This window comes from Salarias fasciatus, assembly GCF_902148845.1.
Source record: "Salarias fasciatus chromosome 7 unlocalized genomic scaffold, fSalaFa1.1 super_scaffold_4, whole genome shotgun sequence".
In the NCBI taxonomy this organism is placed as follows: domain Eukaryota; kingdom Metazoa; phylum Chordata; class Actinopteri; order Blenniiformes; family Blenniidae; genus Salarias; species Salarias fasciatus.
This window is the reverse complement of record NW_021941229.1, coordinates 13,337,140-13,355,375: the sequence shown is the minus strand read 5'-3', so window position 1 is coordinate 13,355,375 and position 18,236 is coordinate 13,337,140. Positions and strand designations below refer to the sequence as shown.

Sequence of the window (18,236 nt, the reverse complement as noted above, 5' to 3'; positions counted from 1 at the left end):
GGTGCCAAAGTCAGAGTCTGCAGCAAGGTGCCGATAACCGAAATGACGAAGGATGCGGTGGAATGGGCGAAGAGATGGGAAAAAGTTTTCTTTTTTTTTCCCTCCTCCTCCTCCCACGCATAAGAGAGATGTCAGTCATGCAGGACAAGGTGCCGCTGCTCACATTCACCATGGTACCAGGTTTGATTCAAATTCAAAGTAGATGGGTGAATCAACACAAAAACATGCTTAAATTGTCTCCTCTCCCTTTTTTTTGTGCTGTGCATGTCAATTGATTCTCAGGTTTTTGGTGAGGATGAAATGAGCTGAATAATCAGCTCCTGCATCTTTGCTGATTTACCTCAATTGGCAAAGGAGGTGTAATTGCAGTATTAGCAAATAAAGAGTTGGGGGCAGTTTGGGGGCACTCTGCCATGACCAGAAGTAAGAAATACCACTATTGATTATTAAATCAGGACCTGCAGTGATTTATACTCTCCTCATTAATTAGATATTGATTTATAACTGGCCTGGCAATCTGTTGGATTTTGTTATTGTGTACTGTGAGCTCTAAATACTTTTAGTGAGATTAAATATTAAGCCCCTGCTGTTTTTCCTGCCTCATACTTTCTCACTCTAACATTAAGAGAGGAAATGCCAAAGTCAGCAGTGATAAATCGGCTGTCCCTGATAAAGCCTGTCCATATTCTTAGGACCCCTCTCTTCTCGTTCGGGAGGACATTTGATTAGAATGAACCAGAGAGCTCAGCCGCGCTGGACTCCGGCCCAAGCTGGCCAAATAAAAGACTCAAGTCAGACTGACAGAGTAGGAGGGGGGAGACGGCAGACAGGGCGAGGGTTGGTGAGCCAGCAAAAAATAAACAAACAACCACCAATGACAGAATGGACAGGCTTAGCTTCAAAGTAAAGCCTGACTGACACACACAGACGCTGTATCTGGAGCTCGGAAAGAGGTAGGAGAGACATGTTGGGTGGCGAGGAATGGAATAAAGTTTGAGTGTGTGTCTGCTGTACTGAGCACACAGAATGTGTGTGATGTGAAACCAGAGATTGCAACAGTGAGCACGAAGCAGTGCTGCAGAGAGTCGGGGAAAAAAAAAAAAAAAAACCCAAAAAACAGAAAGAGAAGCAAACAGTTACACTTGGTTGATGTGACAACTCTGACTCCGGCCACACAGTAAGAGTAAATTTAAGTTGCTTAGATGAAGCTTTTTGCAGCTTTCAAGCTCAGCAGCCAAACTTTGCTTTTTTAATGTATGCGGGCTGAGGTCCAACTGATTTGATTGTGGTTTTGGAGAAAATGTGCAGATAATCTGTAGCTGTTTGCTGACATGAGCATAATTTATGATCTGTATGCAGCATGATCTTTCGCATTCAATATACCGTACATCATGATGTGTCACAAACTTCCTCTCACTTACCTTCATCCCTACCAAGCGTTGAAGGACTTTCAGCAGAGCAGAGCATTTGGCAGCTAAAGAACCATGTGCTTTTCTTTGAAATGGAGTGTGGAGCAAGAACATGGTGAATATGAGAATGCAGATTTTTTTTTTTTTTTTTTTTTTGGGGGTAGGGGGATGGTGTGGAATACTGACTTAGCCAAGTGAGTTAGTTAAAAAATGAAAAGTGAGAAAGTCAGACTTGGCTATTTAGAGTTGGATAGCAGATCATGGTTCGTGAGAGTCAAGGATCATCCATGCTGTACTTGTGCAAGGAAATGTCAAACACTGCAAACTGAAGAGTTGAACAAAGTACTTTCATGCATCAACCTTGTTAGAGTGAGCTTTCAGTCCACCAGAATTCACCACTGACCAAATAATGAGCCAAGTGTTCGTTTTAAGAGGGGTTATGGATGTAGTATGTCGATGTGGTGTAATGTTGACAAAGCCAATCCACCATTATGGTGAACATTATCCGTGGGTCACTGTTTTAAAAAGTCCAAGGCGCTCTCCATGGTGCTGAAATAGCCAATTGACATTTGTGGAGCAGATAATCAGTGGGACATTGTATCCTCAAAAACTCAAGGCACCGTCAATGGTGATAAAATAGCCAGTCCACCATTATGGTGAAGACTATCATTGGGTCACTGTTTAAGTAAGTCCAAGGTGCTGTCCATGGTGCTGAAATAGCCAATCCGCCATTATGGTGAACACTATTTCTGTTACTGTTGCGCTCTTCGGTCACCTATAATTCCAACACTGCCCCCACATCTCCCAGTGGTACTGCAGTGTTTGTGCCATTTCCATAAGCTTCAAGGAGACAAAGAGACGTATATATCTCAGCTGTAATGAGTGCAGACTGTTGATGCATGACATGGTTGTTTTTTTTTTTTTTGTTTAACTTTAAAAATACACTTGTTCTCTGAGACTTACAAAATGTGTTGCTGTATAGATTTTTAATGCTGTAACATGAGCATGCTTTTTGACAATTTACATATATAAAATGTTTGTGAAGCCTGGTAACTCACACAGGAAATCTGCAAGTCCCTGCAAGGGTTGTGAGACTTGTTTTAAACTCCTTCTCAAATTCCATCACAGTTTTCTGCAGCCCAGTGAGATTGATATAGAAGCTTAACGGAGACCCAAGAAGGTGAAGACAGCTGTCAAACACTGCTATTGGTCAGACCTGCTGTCAATGACTGCTACAGTCAAACGCAAGGAGGAATTCTTTGATTCCTAACGCATCAATGGTGCTTCAAAACGTATTTATCTAGAGATAGAAGAATGACAGTGAGATGGGAAGTCGTTGAGTTGATGAGGAGAAACTGAACACTGCCATTCTTCTGTATAGATCTCATGTAACGTGGCCTGACCATTCATCTACGTTTTCAGCCCTTTCACTTATCATATGAAAGCCAGTTTTCTCCTTTGTGTGACATTCACGGGAGCCATACAGTCTGAAGGCTGTCAGCTCGATATCCAGAAGCATCTCATTATATCCTAACTAAGACAAACCATCCGCACCCTGTACATACATGTCCTTATCTAAATACAGGCTTATTTCATATGGTTTGGATCTCTTCATGCATATGTTGCCCTGGAGATTAGCTCCTCTCAGCTGGGACAGCAGGTCTTCTGTGTAGTACTGGTTTCTCTACATTCTCTAAGATACATCTTAACTTCACCTCTTTGCATCATACTCGATTCCTGCAAATTTCGTGTAGTTCCTCTCCAGAATTTCTTCAACAAAAGTCTTTTTTGTCGCGCCTCCCTGTCAGACTTGCAGCTTGGACGAGGGCGGAGAGTGTGAAAAAAGCATGACACTCGAGCCTCGATTCAGAAGGGGTAAAAGCAGACAAGAGAATTGATGCAGTCAAAATGCAGAGGAGAACAATGCAGGTGTAACTTCAGAGCCCATATATACACACAGGTCTTAATTAAGCTATAGGGGGCATTATGGGTACATGCAGATGGCTAATGCTGCCTTGAGGACCATTAACATGCCAGTGGATATCCTCACTGCACACCCTATTAGTGCTCTGTCACGCGGTTTGCAGCTACCATTGGAGACGGTGAGTCGCTCTGACCGACCGACCTGCTGAAGTACTGCTGGCTGCTCCCAGCGCTGTGATCGCAACGCGGGTGCCCCGTTTACCGCAGGAGGAAACGCCGTCTTCTTAATCCCATTGTCTCTGTTGCCCTAGCCTGTGACTATCTGTCAAACATATACACAATGGAGAAAGCAGGGTTTGGTGTAATTATTGTAATTCTTGACAGAGGTCCTTGACTGTGACCACAAAAAAAAAGTTCATGCCGGGCTTTCTGCTAATGGGCCTGATTATATTGTTATGGGACTGTGAGCACAAAGCTAATGTTATTGAGTCTGAAATGGAGCGAGTTTCAGACACTATGAATAAAATGGTAATGATAGCATTTGGGATGTACTGTAAAGAGCTATGAGGGCCACACTGGCTGTCTCGTCTAATGAGAGAACAGAGAGGCACAGTGCGGCAAGAGCGAGATCAAAAATTCATGGGCGGATGCAGTAAAAGTGGCGCTCTCTCAGCTGGCGTGTTCTCCGTATGCATTTTCTTTTAAGCTTGTAAATGAAACACTTTGACTGTCTCTCTTGCCATCTTGTAGGCTCCAGGTTTTATAGTATGCTGCTAAGTTTTCTCTTGATTATTAAATCAAAGAACAACTAATATTCTTTCATATTTCTGTGTGACATTGTGCTGGTGTTAAACAGTCCACCAAATTCACAGCATCACAGTGTTGTACACACAGTATAACACACTATGTTTTGATTAATTGAAAATATTGGTTTGACAATGGGGTCATGCTTGAAAATGCAAAAACGAACTCAGTGATATGTTGTCTGTCGAATTTCGAACATTTTCATAGTCTTTCTCTTGAATATTACACATTATGAAAACACTTCATGCTTCCCCTTCGGAAAAAGTATGAATCATCTCATCAGCATGTCCCGTCATTTTTCCACTCATTTTGAACGGAAGATTAAATGACTTGTTTAGACAAATGTTTTCTGGAGCACATTCAGCATTGGACAGGCTTACTAAAAAAATCCAATTCAAAAGACGTGCTTTTGTGCGTCCTCGATTGTACAACAATGAGAATTGCTCGGTCCTATTATGCTATTGAAGGAGCAGTTTGGGGATGATGAGTTTAGTTCATTGCTACAAACAGAAAATTTTCTTCTGATTGTTTCTGTATTGTTGGGTTGCAGAAACAAGAACCATGTCTGGTAGAATTATTTCAGTCTAATTTCCCTCCCTTGTGTAAAGTTGTCTACTATTCTACTTGCATATCTGGATGGAACAATATCCGATTAATGAAATGTTGTTTCACCTGAACACAACGCTGTCTTTGTTCTATCAACAACATTGTAATCCATGTTGCTTACCCTACAAGACGCTTTTTTCTTTGTAAGACTAAAACATGAAATTTGAGTAAAACCAGTCCTGCATTTTGTGTCTGGCAAAACATTCAGGTGCTATGTAAGTGTGAGCGTCTGTGTCTTTTTCTGTGGGAGTGGATGAGTGCAGGCCAGAAGCGATCGCAGAAAGATAAGAGCTTTATTGAACAGAGGTGTCTGGCATTTTATACACAGACGAGTAGAGTTGAGTGCCACAAATGATTGGTGTCTGTACCTGCAGTGTGTGAGTGTGTGCTGCTGCCCAAGTGAAGACTGATGTCAGCCCAGTTTAATCAACAGATTTGTTGACTCCCACTTATTGGCCTTTAATTTATTACTTGGGTTTTAAAGTGCAATACAAACTGTCGTAGCACGCACAACCTTTAGAGGCACTCAATGAATAATACAATGATCTTGTATGAATGCTATTTAGCTGAACACTTGAATTAATAATGGTCCAGAAAATAAAACAAATTTGTTTTCAGAAGTTGCTTCAGCTTAAAAAAAACAAACATCAAATGTGTGGGAGCCGAGATGTGGTCAGGCTTAAAGACCTGAGGTGATGTTTTGGCTCATGTGGGCTGAAGCTGTGATCTGTAAACCGCTGTGCATTACGGCTACAGAGAACAATGCATCTGCTGCCTCATTAACAAAGCCACACCACAATGCAGAGGTCTTCGCAGTGATGATGATGACAGACCAGATATTATGAATACAAAACACTGCATGAATGCAGCATGCATAATTTTAGTGTTTCCTGCATTTGTATAACCAGAATGGGACTCTGTAGATCAGCAAATAGACACAATAACAATCAAAATATCACCATTTCACCTCTCATACTGCTGCTTCTTCAGCTTTGGCACTGTGCTTTTTATATTCACTCTGCAGACAAGTGCAGAAAAAAAGACAATCTGTCTTTTTTGAGGTCATTTTATGTGTTCAAAGGTCAAAGACAGCTGAAATATTATGAAGAATGCTCATCCTGTCCTCAAGTCATAGTTTCCTGCAATGTTCTTCAAAAAGCTTTGTTATCATGATGTAACGCATGTTAGAAAAAAGAAACCTTTTTCTTTGTTCTCAAAATTTTGACTGGGCACAACGGCACCTGCTTAATTTCGTAAATGTTTTCCCCATGAATCACATTTTCCAGAGTTCCCAAGAACAAAACCTCACAAGCAAAACATTTTATTGACTTTGTTTGTGATCATTTTTTTCTTGTCTTTTGTGCTTCTACCCTGTTGCTACCTGGTAGCACTTTTAACTTACTGTGAGCAGCCCTAATCCAGCTGGTTATGCTTTGTTGTGACCTTAAGTGGCCTTAGTTAAATTTTTTGAGCCACACCCTGGACTGATTACCAACAGACCTGTTCTCAATCAATAGAGTGAAGTTCCACAAAAGATCCTCGAAAGCCAGACATCATAGCGAGGTCCAAAGAAATTCAAACAGATGAGAAAGAAAGTGATTGAGATGCATCAGTTGGGAAAACGTTATAAAGCCATCTCTACAGGTTTTGGCCTCCAGAGAACCACAGTGAAGGACATGAGCCACAAATGGTGAGAATATGAAACCGCAGTGATCCTTCCCAGGAGCGGTTGACCAAAATTTGATGAGTCGTCTAAGAGGTCACAAAAGACCCCACAACAACATCCAAAGAACTGCAGGCTTCAGTTGCCTCGGTTAAAGTCAAAGGTCGAGACTCCACCATTAAAAAGACACTGGGAGGCAAAAATGGCCTGCATGGCAGAGTTCCAAGATGAAAACCACCGCTGAGCAAAAAGAACATTAAGGCTCATTTCATTTTTGTCAGAAAACATCTTAATAATCCCAAAAACTTTCGAGAAAATACTTGGTGGACTGATGAGACAAAAGCTGAACTTTTTGAAAGGTTTTTGTCTCATTACGACTTGTGTGAAAATAACACTGTAAAATCTGGTGGTGGTAGTGTGATGGTCTGGGGCCGTTTTCCTGCTTCAGGACCTGGAAGACTTGCTGTGATAAATGGAGTCATGAATTCTGCTGTCTGCCAAAGAATCCTGAATGAGAATGTCCGACCATCTGTTCGGGACCTCAAGCTGAAGCGAACTTGGGTCCTGCAGCAGGACAATGATCCAAACTACACCAGCAGGTCCACCTCTGAACGACTGAAGAAAAACAAAACGAAGGCTTTGGAGTGGCCTCGTCCAAGTCCTGACCTGAATCCTATTGGAATGCCGTGGCATATCCTTAGAAAGGCAGTAATGTGGAATCTTGGCTTTCTAGCTACAATTCTTTCTGTCAAACCTGCAGCTCCGAGTCTTCTCTTCACAGCTGAAGCTGAGACTTTGTGACTACGATCACTGTTTAGCTGTGCTTGAAGCTGTTGTCCTGTGAGGAACCTGTCTTCTGATTCTGATGTGGCTTTGGATCTGCCAGACCTCTTCCTGTTATACTTTCAGTTTCTGACTGCTTTTTGATGCTGAGGCAAAAACATACCCACTGACACCTCCACTTTCCTTTCAATTCCTCTGCTGGGAAAACCTACATTTTTAAGTGTTACAATGGCCTGTCTCTCTTCCACTGTTAAACACCTTTTTCTTGGCTTTTTTACAGCAACACACAACTTTCTGCAGTACAGTACTTTTCAATTGATGCTCACAGGGGTTTAGTACCACAACATGTTCCAAAACTGCTTCCATGCAGATGCAGGGGGTTCAAAGTAATCTAAAAATGTTGGAAATCCTGTATGAATTACTGGCATCAACTTTGGTTTGATTACTCTCCAATTGCAACATTATTTTTCAGTTTTGAGAAACCTTTATTTCAACTAAAACTTTGGAACTCAAGTGTGTATTAATTTTTAAACAAAGAGTTAGTATAGGCGCTCTGAAGCTTTTGCCAATTGACCGTGCCAGAATCTGCTCATCATTAACTGTGATGATGAAGGTTCAGTGGCTCAACGTTCATACAGACTGTTTATTCTCTTAGATGAAAACCGAATGACCGAACTGTACAAGTGGGCACCACCAAACTAAACTACTGGAATAAAAGAAACCAAAATCTTTCAATAAGGATCATACTTCTTGTGCATATACAATCATTCTATACATTCTTTGTATACTATTATTTTAATATTTCTTTTTAGGACACATTTAAGTAATTTGCTGAACATTTGGATGACTCAATTTGTATTTAACGTGTCACAATGTTTGTATTTATTCCTCTGTTCCAGCATCGTCCAATCGAGGGTGGCAGGAGACTGGAAGAACCCAGTTTATCAGTCCAACCAAGCTGTGGATCATTGGAAGCCAGAGAAACGCGGACGGCAAGGGAAACTTGCAACGATAACGCCGGCTGTTGTATCGACCCACGACCTTGAGAACTGGTACCATTTTTTTTTCCTTCTTTAATAACACTTTACCTCTGATGAGATTAACTGATTGACTTTTAAAATATATTGCTACTATTAGAAACATCAAGGCTGTCATTTATTATTTTAGTTAGTTTAGCAAGCTATTTTCATGATCAGTGACTATATAACATTAAAAAAAGTTCAGAAAAATCAGTTTCAAGGGCATTTTTATAACTTTTAGTTTGGAGATGTGTTTACCATTTGTGACAAAACCACATATCTTTCATTTCTACACCCCATTTTTTATTTACATTTTCATTTACAACCTTGGAAAACCCTGTTTGAGTTTCCTACTCAAATCTGTACTGGATCCTTGCATCTCATATATCAGTATTTACACTGTATGTCTCATATCCTGCCATTCTTTAAGCAGAGTTGTTCATCCTCCCACTGCCAGCATGAGCATCGCTGAATTCATTATTTTTTGACAACGCTTGCCCCACAAACCTGTCAATCTTGTGTGCATTAGACAAGTTGTTTCATTTCTTTATGAAGGAAAGTGTCACTTCACTATATACTCACTTTTAATAGGACATTAAAGCTGAAAAATGTAGTCACAATCTCAAGGCTACTTTAGTGGCCAGAACGCGTAAATCAGCAGTGAACTGCTACCTCGCAAAATTACTATAATAAAACTTTATGAAGTGCTTGAAGGCATTTTATTTTTAATATAGCCTTTATCAGTGTGAAAAATTAAAACTTCTCTTATCTCCACGCAGCATACTCTGTGATTTCCCTTTCATTTTTGCAAAAACAATTATACCAACATTTCATTGTGTTTACATAGTCATTATCATAATGCAATTAGCAAACTAAAGCCACTTGCCAATTATGCCACATTTGGACTGTTTGAATCCAAACTCAATTAACTTTTCAGTCGGCAAACGGAGTGCTGTGGTAACCAGCTTACTGACAATTTAGAAAGTGCAGCTCTGTATTCAAAATGATGGAGTTTGTCTGAAAAGTGATTATTTGATCACTCTTTTTTTTGCTATCAATAACAATGAAGTCAAGTTTTTCAACACTTCCTGTGTGGAGTTTGCACGTTCTCATTGTGCAGGGCTTTCCTCATTTTCCTCCTACAGTCCAAAGTCTTGAAATTGCAACTATTGATGAATGTGAGTGTGTGACTGTCAGTGTCTACGGTGAGAATGATCAGTGACCTGAACAGTGTTCCCTGCCCCACATCGACCCTGAGCTGTGTAAAGCAGTATGAAAACAGTGAATGAATGAAGAACATTCTAACAGCATCCATGAGGCCAGAAACGGAAAAGTCCTCCTGATCCTTAGATTTTCTTGTTGTTTCTCTCCCACAAACAATTCTCCTTCTCTCCACAGAGAAGCTCACACTTTAAAGATCAGTCTTGACCTCCCTCTGCCTTATATGCTCGTCAAACTTGTTGTGTGCCGTTCGTCACCAGATTATCCTGCTTTCGTAACCATTATTGTTTGTGTGAAATCCACACTCACTGCAGTCTTTGAATAGAAGGTCTTCAATAAAGTGAATGTTGCCGTATATTCCAGCAAAAAAAAAAGAAAAAAAAGAAAAGGAAAAAGAATTGCTTGGTAACCACAGAGACTATCTCACTCCTATTTTTAGCCATTCAGTTCATCCTACAATCCTACTTTTTATTTGTGAGGTATATTTTATTATATCTCTCGTTTTTGTTTTTGTTGAACTTCTAAAATTTGCATGTAAAAATTACTGAGACATCAGATGATATTGGCACTAACTGTTTTTGCTTTTTGCCGACGGTTTTTGTCTTGACTGACTGCAAAACATGCTCAGCTGGATTTGGGTCAGCTGACTCATACAGTCAAAAGCATTTCACAGTTTGATTGTAAAGAAGAAACAACAAAGCTAACAGAAAAAGAAGCTCTGCTGTCTTGTCTCTGTGTTTTGGATCAGTGTCCCGTTGAGTGTCCTGAAATTGGGGCACTTTGTATAAATAGAGCTTACACAATGACCTACACTGGGTACTTGGAGAGGAAAGCTACAGCTGTGGTCCCCCACCATTTCCTCCTGGAGTGCGCGGAGATTGCCTTTTAAGAGGGGCTGAGGACTCCTCCGGGGTCTCACCTCTCTGATCTCTGATTTATCATTGCATTACAGCGAAGCCAAATGCTGACAGACACACCCACTGAGGCAGGATATGTCAAACTGAAAACCTGGAATTTCCCAGGTCTAGACTCCAGACTGTCTTCATATGACTTTCTGGCGTCAGGGCACAAAAAAGGCAGTGATCTGAGGTACGTACTCAACGATTAAACAGGACCCCGGTTTGGAAGAGCTGCTTTTTGATGCACTAACCTTGATGTAATTTACTGCAATCCAATAATATCAGTATATTTCAGTATGAGACCACTTTTAAATATATCCTCTTTTTATGTAAACCTAAGCAATGCTTGAGAGGCTATCAAAGTTTCTAAATACATGCATATGTTCTACTGCTGAGATCTGTAGTGTTTCAACAAGCGAGTTCAGCTGCAGCCATTCCCCGGAAGCAACGCTGTGTTTAATGTTCAGGTGGATTCCATCTCTTCATTAGAAGCCCGTTTAAATACGGCAGTGCTTCACGTTTCAACCTCAGCAGTCCTGACTAAGAAGCACCGTCACGTTGCAGAGCATCATACCAGGCTTAAATAGAAGAGTCAGGAGCCAGATGCTATTCCAAGCAAAGAGGGACTTTATCTGTATCAAACTGAATCCTTCCTAGTGAAAGTTCCTCAATGCAAAGTTGATAATCACTGTGGAGTAGAATGGTCATTATATATCAGCCTAAAAGGGTTTAGTCCTGATTTCTTGCAACGGTTTTGCTTTGACAGGACTTTATCTCTGCTGCCGTGGTGACGTGAGCAACAGAGGAACATAGAAAAATTCAAAAAGTAAAGAAGAAAAGTGTGAACTTTTGTGGATAAAAGACAAAAGCTTGAAAGAACTTAATTGCATTTTCACACTAGTGTTGTCTCTCTGTTCCACTTTAGGTCCATCTCATTTTTGATGGGGCTGAGTTTCGTTTTCCACCCACTCCGCTACCTTTTTTTGGTCCTTTTATATCAAACCAAAATGATTCTGATTCCACAGACTGCTGCTCTGGAAAAATGCCACATTTTTCCGCCGCTGCAGACCTCTGCAATCGTGTGCCCTCCAACGGAAGGTTGACGTTAACACAAAAATCAATGTAATGTGAATTTAAATACATGGAGCGAAAGTGCAAAAGGATTATGAGGATAACACACACCTTCCAGTCACTTACATCAGGCACTGTCTATTAAAATCATCTTCCTTTAACCTGTTTTGATTTGGGAAGGATTGTTCAATGACTCTTTGTCCTCAAATTACTTGTATTACTCAACCCAAGGTTATATTGGTAGATGATTTCTAATAAAGGCAAAATGTTAATTATATTGATTTTTTGAACTATTCCCAAATGTGCTGCATAATTTCCTTTTAATATCAAGAGACAGAATGAAACCTGACAAAGCAATGACCAGAATATTGACCACATTTTTTTGTTTTCATTTGTGTTGTGCACCGAAATGCACTTTCCTTTCTCGGTCCATTGGGGGGGAAAAATAAATGGTTCAAATTATGTAGGAGAGAGAGAGAAGGGAGGATCTTGCTGCTTTGGCTGAATATTTGGTGTAGCTAACCTCTGAAGCTCCTATCTCACCGAGCTGTTGCGACCCGTGACTATATACAGAATTAGTGACAGATTACACTGGGAATGTCACTGATTTGGTACTTAGTGCCACATTCTTGCAAAAACTGTACAACATTTGCAAGCTCTCAAACATTTTTGGATTGTAATTTGCCTGGACTTTGCATGCATGCCACATAAGACACTAATAGAATTATACATTTTTCTTGCTTGAAATGCACCTAGAAATGTCATGAGAATGACAGTTATGTGAGACAGTTGAGGACTCGGCAATGTGTTCCCTCTGAATTTCACTGTATTTTGCAATTCATATTCTTGGCTGCAGACCCCTGGTGTGAAATCATCCAACGCTGGTGATCTGGACTCGTATGGATGAGAACTGTGCTTGGTGTGTTTCTGATTTTTAACACACAAATGTCCATATGAATAGAAGTTTTCCAACTTCCACAGCAAACAAACTTCTTCCTCACCATGGCGAGTGGCACGATGCCGCCCAGGTCCTGCGGCGCCAGGCGGATCACTGTCTGCACCTCATTGGTCAGGGTGCGGGTGAGCGGATACTCCACTTGCCATGTCACCTCTCTGCCTCCCTGAGTCCCCATCAGCCCATTCACCTCCAGGTCTACCTGCAACACTCGCTGGTATCCCACTGCCTCCACTCTGCAAGAGAGAGAGAGAAGATGTGTGTCAGGAGTGGATTTAGATAAAGAAGAGGGGAGCGCAGGGATTGCGAGGCAGAGATAGGTAGCAATCAGAAAATACAAGAATGCAGCGTGGACAGAGATGAGACCAAGGTTGGGAAGAGGAAAAGCAAAAATAACACGAGGAGATAATGGGAATACACACGTAGCAGGAAACTGAGCAAGAAGGGAATCTGAAAGAACACAAGAAGGAGCTATGAGGCAGATCACACGTTGCCAGGGTGAGATTAATTGAACATTTTAATCGTGTGCAAAGGAAACACAATTGCTTTTGGGATTGCTGGCCAGTATCATGTGTCATATGGTATTCCTCCTAAAAAAAAAATTCAGTCAGGTTTCCCTCATCTCAAAATTTGATATGAAACTAATTGCAGCTTGACTGAATTTCCTTCTCTCACCCACTCAAACCGCGGCGTTGGCACAAAAAAACAAAAAGCAATTTATTTCCTGCCCCCTCCTTTGCAATATTGCGCCTCTCTTGCACGGATTGCCAGAGCCAAGCAAATAATTTTCTCTCAGCTGATGGAGATGCAAACAAAGCAGAAAAAAAAAAAAAAATTAATGAATTCGCAATATCTCACAAGCTTATTTGATTTGTTGAATGCTTGGTTTTGATCAAGCGCCCACCTCTCCCTCAGTGTTCCTTGTCATCGTCAAAATTCAGTGCAACATACAGACCCAGATATACACTGCATACTGTCTTAAAAAACACTCGTCACACCCGGGGGGCAAGAAGTGGCTCACAGAGGTAAACATTCATGTTACGGAACGCTGCTCCTTTTGACGACAGTGAAAACAAACCCCGAAATGCAATTCCAAAAGCACTGTGATATTATAGAATAAAAAAAAGAAAAACATCAAGTTTTATGTGAAAAATACACTTCTCTTTATGCTGAGAAACTATTTTTGATATGCATACCATGCTGTTTATTCCCCTCATCAGAAGCCGCGTGTTTGTTGTTTGCTTGTCGCACAATTAAAGCGCGCCTGGAGAGAGCCCAGAACGAGCACGAGGAGCGGGTAGTTAGGGGTAAGATCCAAGGGTTTCCTTGAACATATTTTGGCCAAGCGCGCTTTTAAGTCTCCCCTCCTTATGTTGAAACTTCAGATGCCAGCACCACATCAAAGTGCAGATTTAAGGATCCATTCTGGTGTAGAGACTGTACGGGAGACCAGTTGTGAAAGCCGAAAATCATCGTGGACGAAAACAAGCTCCAGTAGCGATTCTGGGTCAAGCAGGAAAAGGTTTTCATTTTCAGCGGGGTAATGTTCTGGATTATACTAAACGTGTTTCCAGATAACTGCCGAGCAGCTTTGGAGGGGGATGATCACAGGTGAATATTGGTGTGAATCTGGCCATGCTGCGAGAGCTGCCGGGACGCCATTGTATTTGGAAACAAAAGGGATATTACAGGTACGCTGCAGTGCAGTACAGCACAAATGGCAGTGAAGCTGTATGAAATTATTCACCTTCTGAATATCTTCAACCCGAAATGCATTTATACTTTAACTACAAACACAAACGAAGCAAATAAGGCTTTGCTTTTTGCTTTTTTTTTCAATCATACCTAAAAAAAAAAAAGGGAAAAGTTGAAAGGGCATATTTCCCTTTTGTAACAATGAATTCATCCCTGCAACCAGCAGCCTATTCCTCTGTGTCTCAGAGCTGCATCATCATGGAAATATGATCAAAAACTCATGAGTCACATTGTTGCAGGGGGTTACGTATCCCTCCACTGATTTTGAGATAATGTCACACTATCTAGCTGCCTTCAAATACTCACCAGAACACCAAGTCTGAATGAGAACGTGGCCAAATCCAGTATTTACTCATTATTTAACAATGTTGCATAACTCACACTGATCACTTGTTTTGGAAATCCGACTGACAATGGCTAATTTTCACACTCAGTAGTGGAGTAAAACTGAATAACGGTGTGTCTTTTAACACAGAGATGCTGTATTGTCCACAGTTTATATAACGGAGTCGAAATGACCTGACTTGAAGTCGTTATCTTGATCGACCTGCTGCTGCTGTGCTCCCACTTTAATACGGTGGAGTCAACATAGATATTCTCTGACTGGCTTTATATGTGATGCCCATTTTTTGTGATCCAGGGAAAAAGCCTACTTGTACAAGAAAAATACATTTGGGTTTGAAATCCATTTAGCCGTTCAGCGAGACGTTAAGAACATGCCTCAATTACCAAAAATGAAATATTTCAAATTTCCTTGAAAGCTCATGCTGTTGACAGTTTGGGAGAGCCTATTTTTGCAGCTGTATTTTGTGTCCTTCAGCTACATTACAGCCATCTTGAGATAGACCTCTTGTGATTCTGTTGAATCATGCTGATTCTTTGTGTGATTTGGTGGAGTAGCACTTAGTGCTGTGGCCTTACAGCAAGCCTGCTGGTCAATGGGGCTTTTCTGGAGTTTGAATTTTGAGTTTTCTTCCTGTGCTTATTTGGGTTTTAGCCAGTGCTCGGTCAGAAGAAATGCTTTTGAGAGAGCGTGTGTTGTGTGTCTTTAGTAAACCAGAAATGGCCTGGCTGTTGAGCCAAAGTAAAGACCAGTGAGACTGGATTTCAATGGTATGCTTCAACTGCACTTTGACACATACACAGATTTGTTTTCTATCTTTCAGCACATGTTGCAGTTTTCATTAAGGACACTCATTGAAGCATCTTACTGCTAATCTTGTCTGCCAGTGATTGAAACTGACCAATAAAAGCTTACTTTCAGTTTGCTGAAGCAGTTAAGGCGAAAAGGTGAATATTCCGATTATTATGGTCTACACTCAGCAGCTGGTTCATAGTGTATGGGAGAAACGGGGTGTATTTAGGGATGATGTGCTGCTGAAGTTCAAACTGAGAAGACGGGGGATTGAAGCGACTTTGATTGTGGTGTGTTGGTGCCTGACAGGATGGTGTGAGTATTTCAGAAACTGAGCAGCAGTTCTCCGGATGGAAATCCCTTACTGATGCTCGAGGTCAGAGAATAAAAAAAAAATCCTGTGTATCAAGGTCGATGTGTCTGCTGTTCAGCTACACACACCAGGTCTCCAGTCAGGATCTCCAACCTTCTCTGGCTGGTCAAAGATGAGGAAACAAAAGCACAAACAATGACCAGAAGACCATGAAAGCGGCTACTTGCAAGTAGAAATATTACACCAAGTCAACAGTTCACACATACTGCTATTTTCCAATATAAGATTGGAAAAGTTTCATTGTCCGAGTCTTGAATTCTGACAACAATGAGTTCAATGGAGTCAAATTGCATCTGCACTGGCTGGATTATCAAATACCCTAGAGCAAATATACAATACTGGCACATCAATTCTACCCCAAATCTATGTTTTAAGCAACGTGTTGAATCAACTCCACCAAGGCAGAAGGCGCTTACGATGATTAAAGTAGGTTCAACCTGGTACTGATTGCATAGCTTGATTGCAAGCGTCTTACACGTACCTGTCATAGGTGAACCATACAACATGTATTGGACCCTACTCAGGAAAGAAAGATTGGTGGATGGAATATACCAAATTCTATATAATTCAACCAGATGAACACAATTTCAAAATTATGCTTACTGACACGCATTATGACTAAGAGTAAATGGGCCCATGGTGTTGCGTTTCGCCTGTTCAGCCATTTCAAAAATTATCTGAAAAGATTATGAAGAATTGGCAGTCTATCATATTCACACTCTGAATCCCATCATTTTACAAAAAACACTATTCTTTTTTTTTAGTGTCAAAGTTTTTAGTTTAAGTTCAAGACATTTCCTGCAGCTTTCTCTCCCCAGTTGAATGAATGATGTGAATGGAAATTATAAACTTTTCTCACACTGTTGACTTTTGGATTTGGTAAACTCCAACAGTCCTAAAACAATAGCTAAGAAAACTATTAAGTTTCAAATTCAAAGTGTTGCCAAATGTTACTGCAAAATGAATTTCGATTGCTTCAGCAAGAGGGGGAAAGCAATTAATGCTATGTTTGCGCTTGCAAAACCATGCTTTAATGGAGGATGCATTTTCTGACCATTTTTTTTTTCCACTTTATTAAAATCCATTTTCTTTCAGTGAAACGCCATAAGCAATCATTGCAAACGTAGCCCTCACTGTGCAGACTGTAGCTGCGTCTGGTTTCATGCCTGTATCAGTCACTCATTGGAGCTCTTTCATGTACATCCATCAGCCTTTCTCCTCCTCGGTTTCCTTGTGAGGAGCAGATGCTCGGAGTGCAACAGAGCCACAGTGTCCTCCGCTCCCCGACAACGCGCCGGGCCCAGGGGTAGTGACTGCAGTGATTATGTGGCTTTGCACTCACGGTGTACAATTACAGCCAAATCAATTATCTGCAACAGACAGTCTTGCTTTTCAATGAAGCTGCAAACAATCAGCGCTTTAGTGCTGAACACCACAATACGACTCTTTTCTCATTCAATCTGTCTTTCGCCACGTTGTCTGTATCATTGCGTCCTCTCCTAATCTTTTTCCTCACCCTTCCTCGGTTTTTTTTTTTATCCCTTTCCTCTTGCTGACCCGCAGTGCTATATTGCCTTCAATAGAGGGCAGTGCTCTCTCTCTCGCTCTCTCTCTCTCTCTCACTCTCTCTCTTCCCCCCTCACCCCTTCATCTGGCTCGTCTTTGGGATGATGAATGTCTGCGGTGCACCAGCTGGAGAGGTCAGGCTGCTTCCCCATGTCTCATTAGAAACATAACTGCACTGTGTGCCCTTTTCTCGGCACGATTACTATACAATTTAATATACTCACTGGCAACGATGGGTTCTCCCACTCTGAGTCGTGGACGGGGACGGGAGCAAGGAGTGGACTCGGAAAACAAAAAAAAAAAAGCAGGGTTCGAAGAGCTTGAATAAAAGCAGGAATGTCTATTAAGACCACAGAACTGACTGTGCCACTTCAAAAGTAAATAGTGACAATGCCTCAGTATCATCGCAGGTTTGTTGTGGTGAAATGAGGTGGGAAATCGGTCATGTCATTTCCAGGAGGCTTTTGAGGTATCTCCATTTGTCAGTCCCATTGTTGGGGTAAAAGCAAAAACAGAACTAGGTAAAAGAATACACAAAGAGGGGGGAAAAAAAGTGCGCATTCTTTCAATTCGGTGAGATACATTTCAAACACACCCTCGTAGTAACAAAGAGCTCTGAGTGAAAAGGAAAAAAAAAATGACAAGAATGAAATTCCTTTTGTGTGAAAAAAAACAGGACAATCAAAAAGGAGCTCCGAAGCACAAAAGCTCTGTTAAGAGTGAAAAGAGGAAAACATGACTGCATGTTTAACACCTCTGTGGATATCTGGTTTAGAAGGAGGCAGCAAAAGAAAAGTCTGCTGTCTCTTTTGGAGACCCGAAGGGGTTCTTTTCATGCTCAGCAGTGATTTGGTTAGCACTGACAACAATGATACATCAAAGACCCGAATCTATTTCAATGCAGTGAATTGACAGTGAGTCCAGCAGAGTGTGTGCGCGCGTATGTGTGCTTCTTTGTGTGTGTGTGTGTGTTTGTGTAAATTAGATTAATACAAATCTCATCTCTGCAAAAGTCGGGACGTTTTGCAAATAGCAATAAAAGCAGGATCTTGTC

At 41.1% G+C, this 18,236-nt stretch overlaps 1 protein-coding gene across 1 annotated transcript in view; it reads right to left on the bottom strand.

The window, feature by feature from the left end:
- LOC115382733 (transmembrane protein 132C) overlaps window positions 1-18,236 on the bottom strand; it is a 175,878-nt gene that overhangs the window by 26,501 nt on the left and 131,141 nt on the right. Inside the window, exon 4 of the mRNA XM_030084591.1 lies at window positions 12,400-12,589. Within this exon, the coding sequence (XP_029940451.1) occupies window positions 12,400-12,589 (190 nt within the window). The remainder of the gene's footprint in view (window positions 1-12,399; window positions 12,590-18,236) is intronic.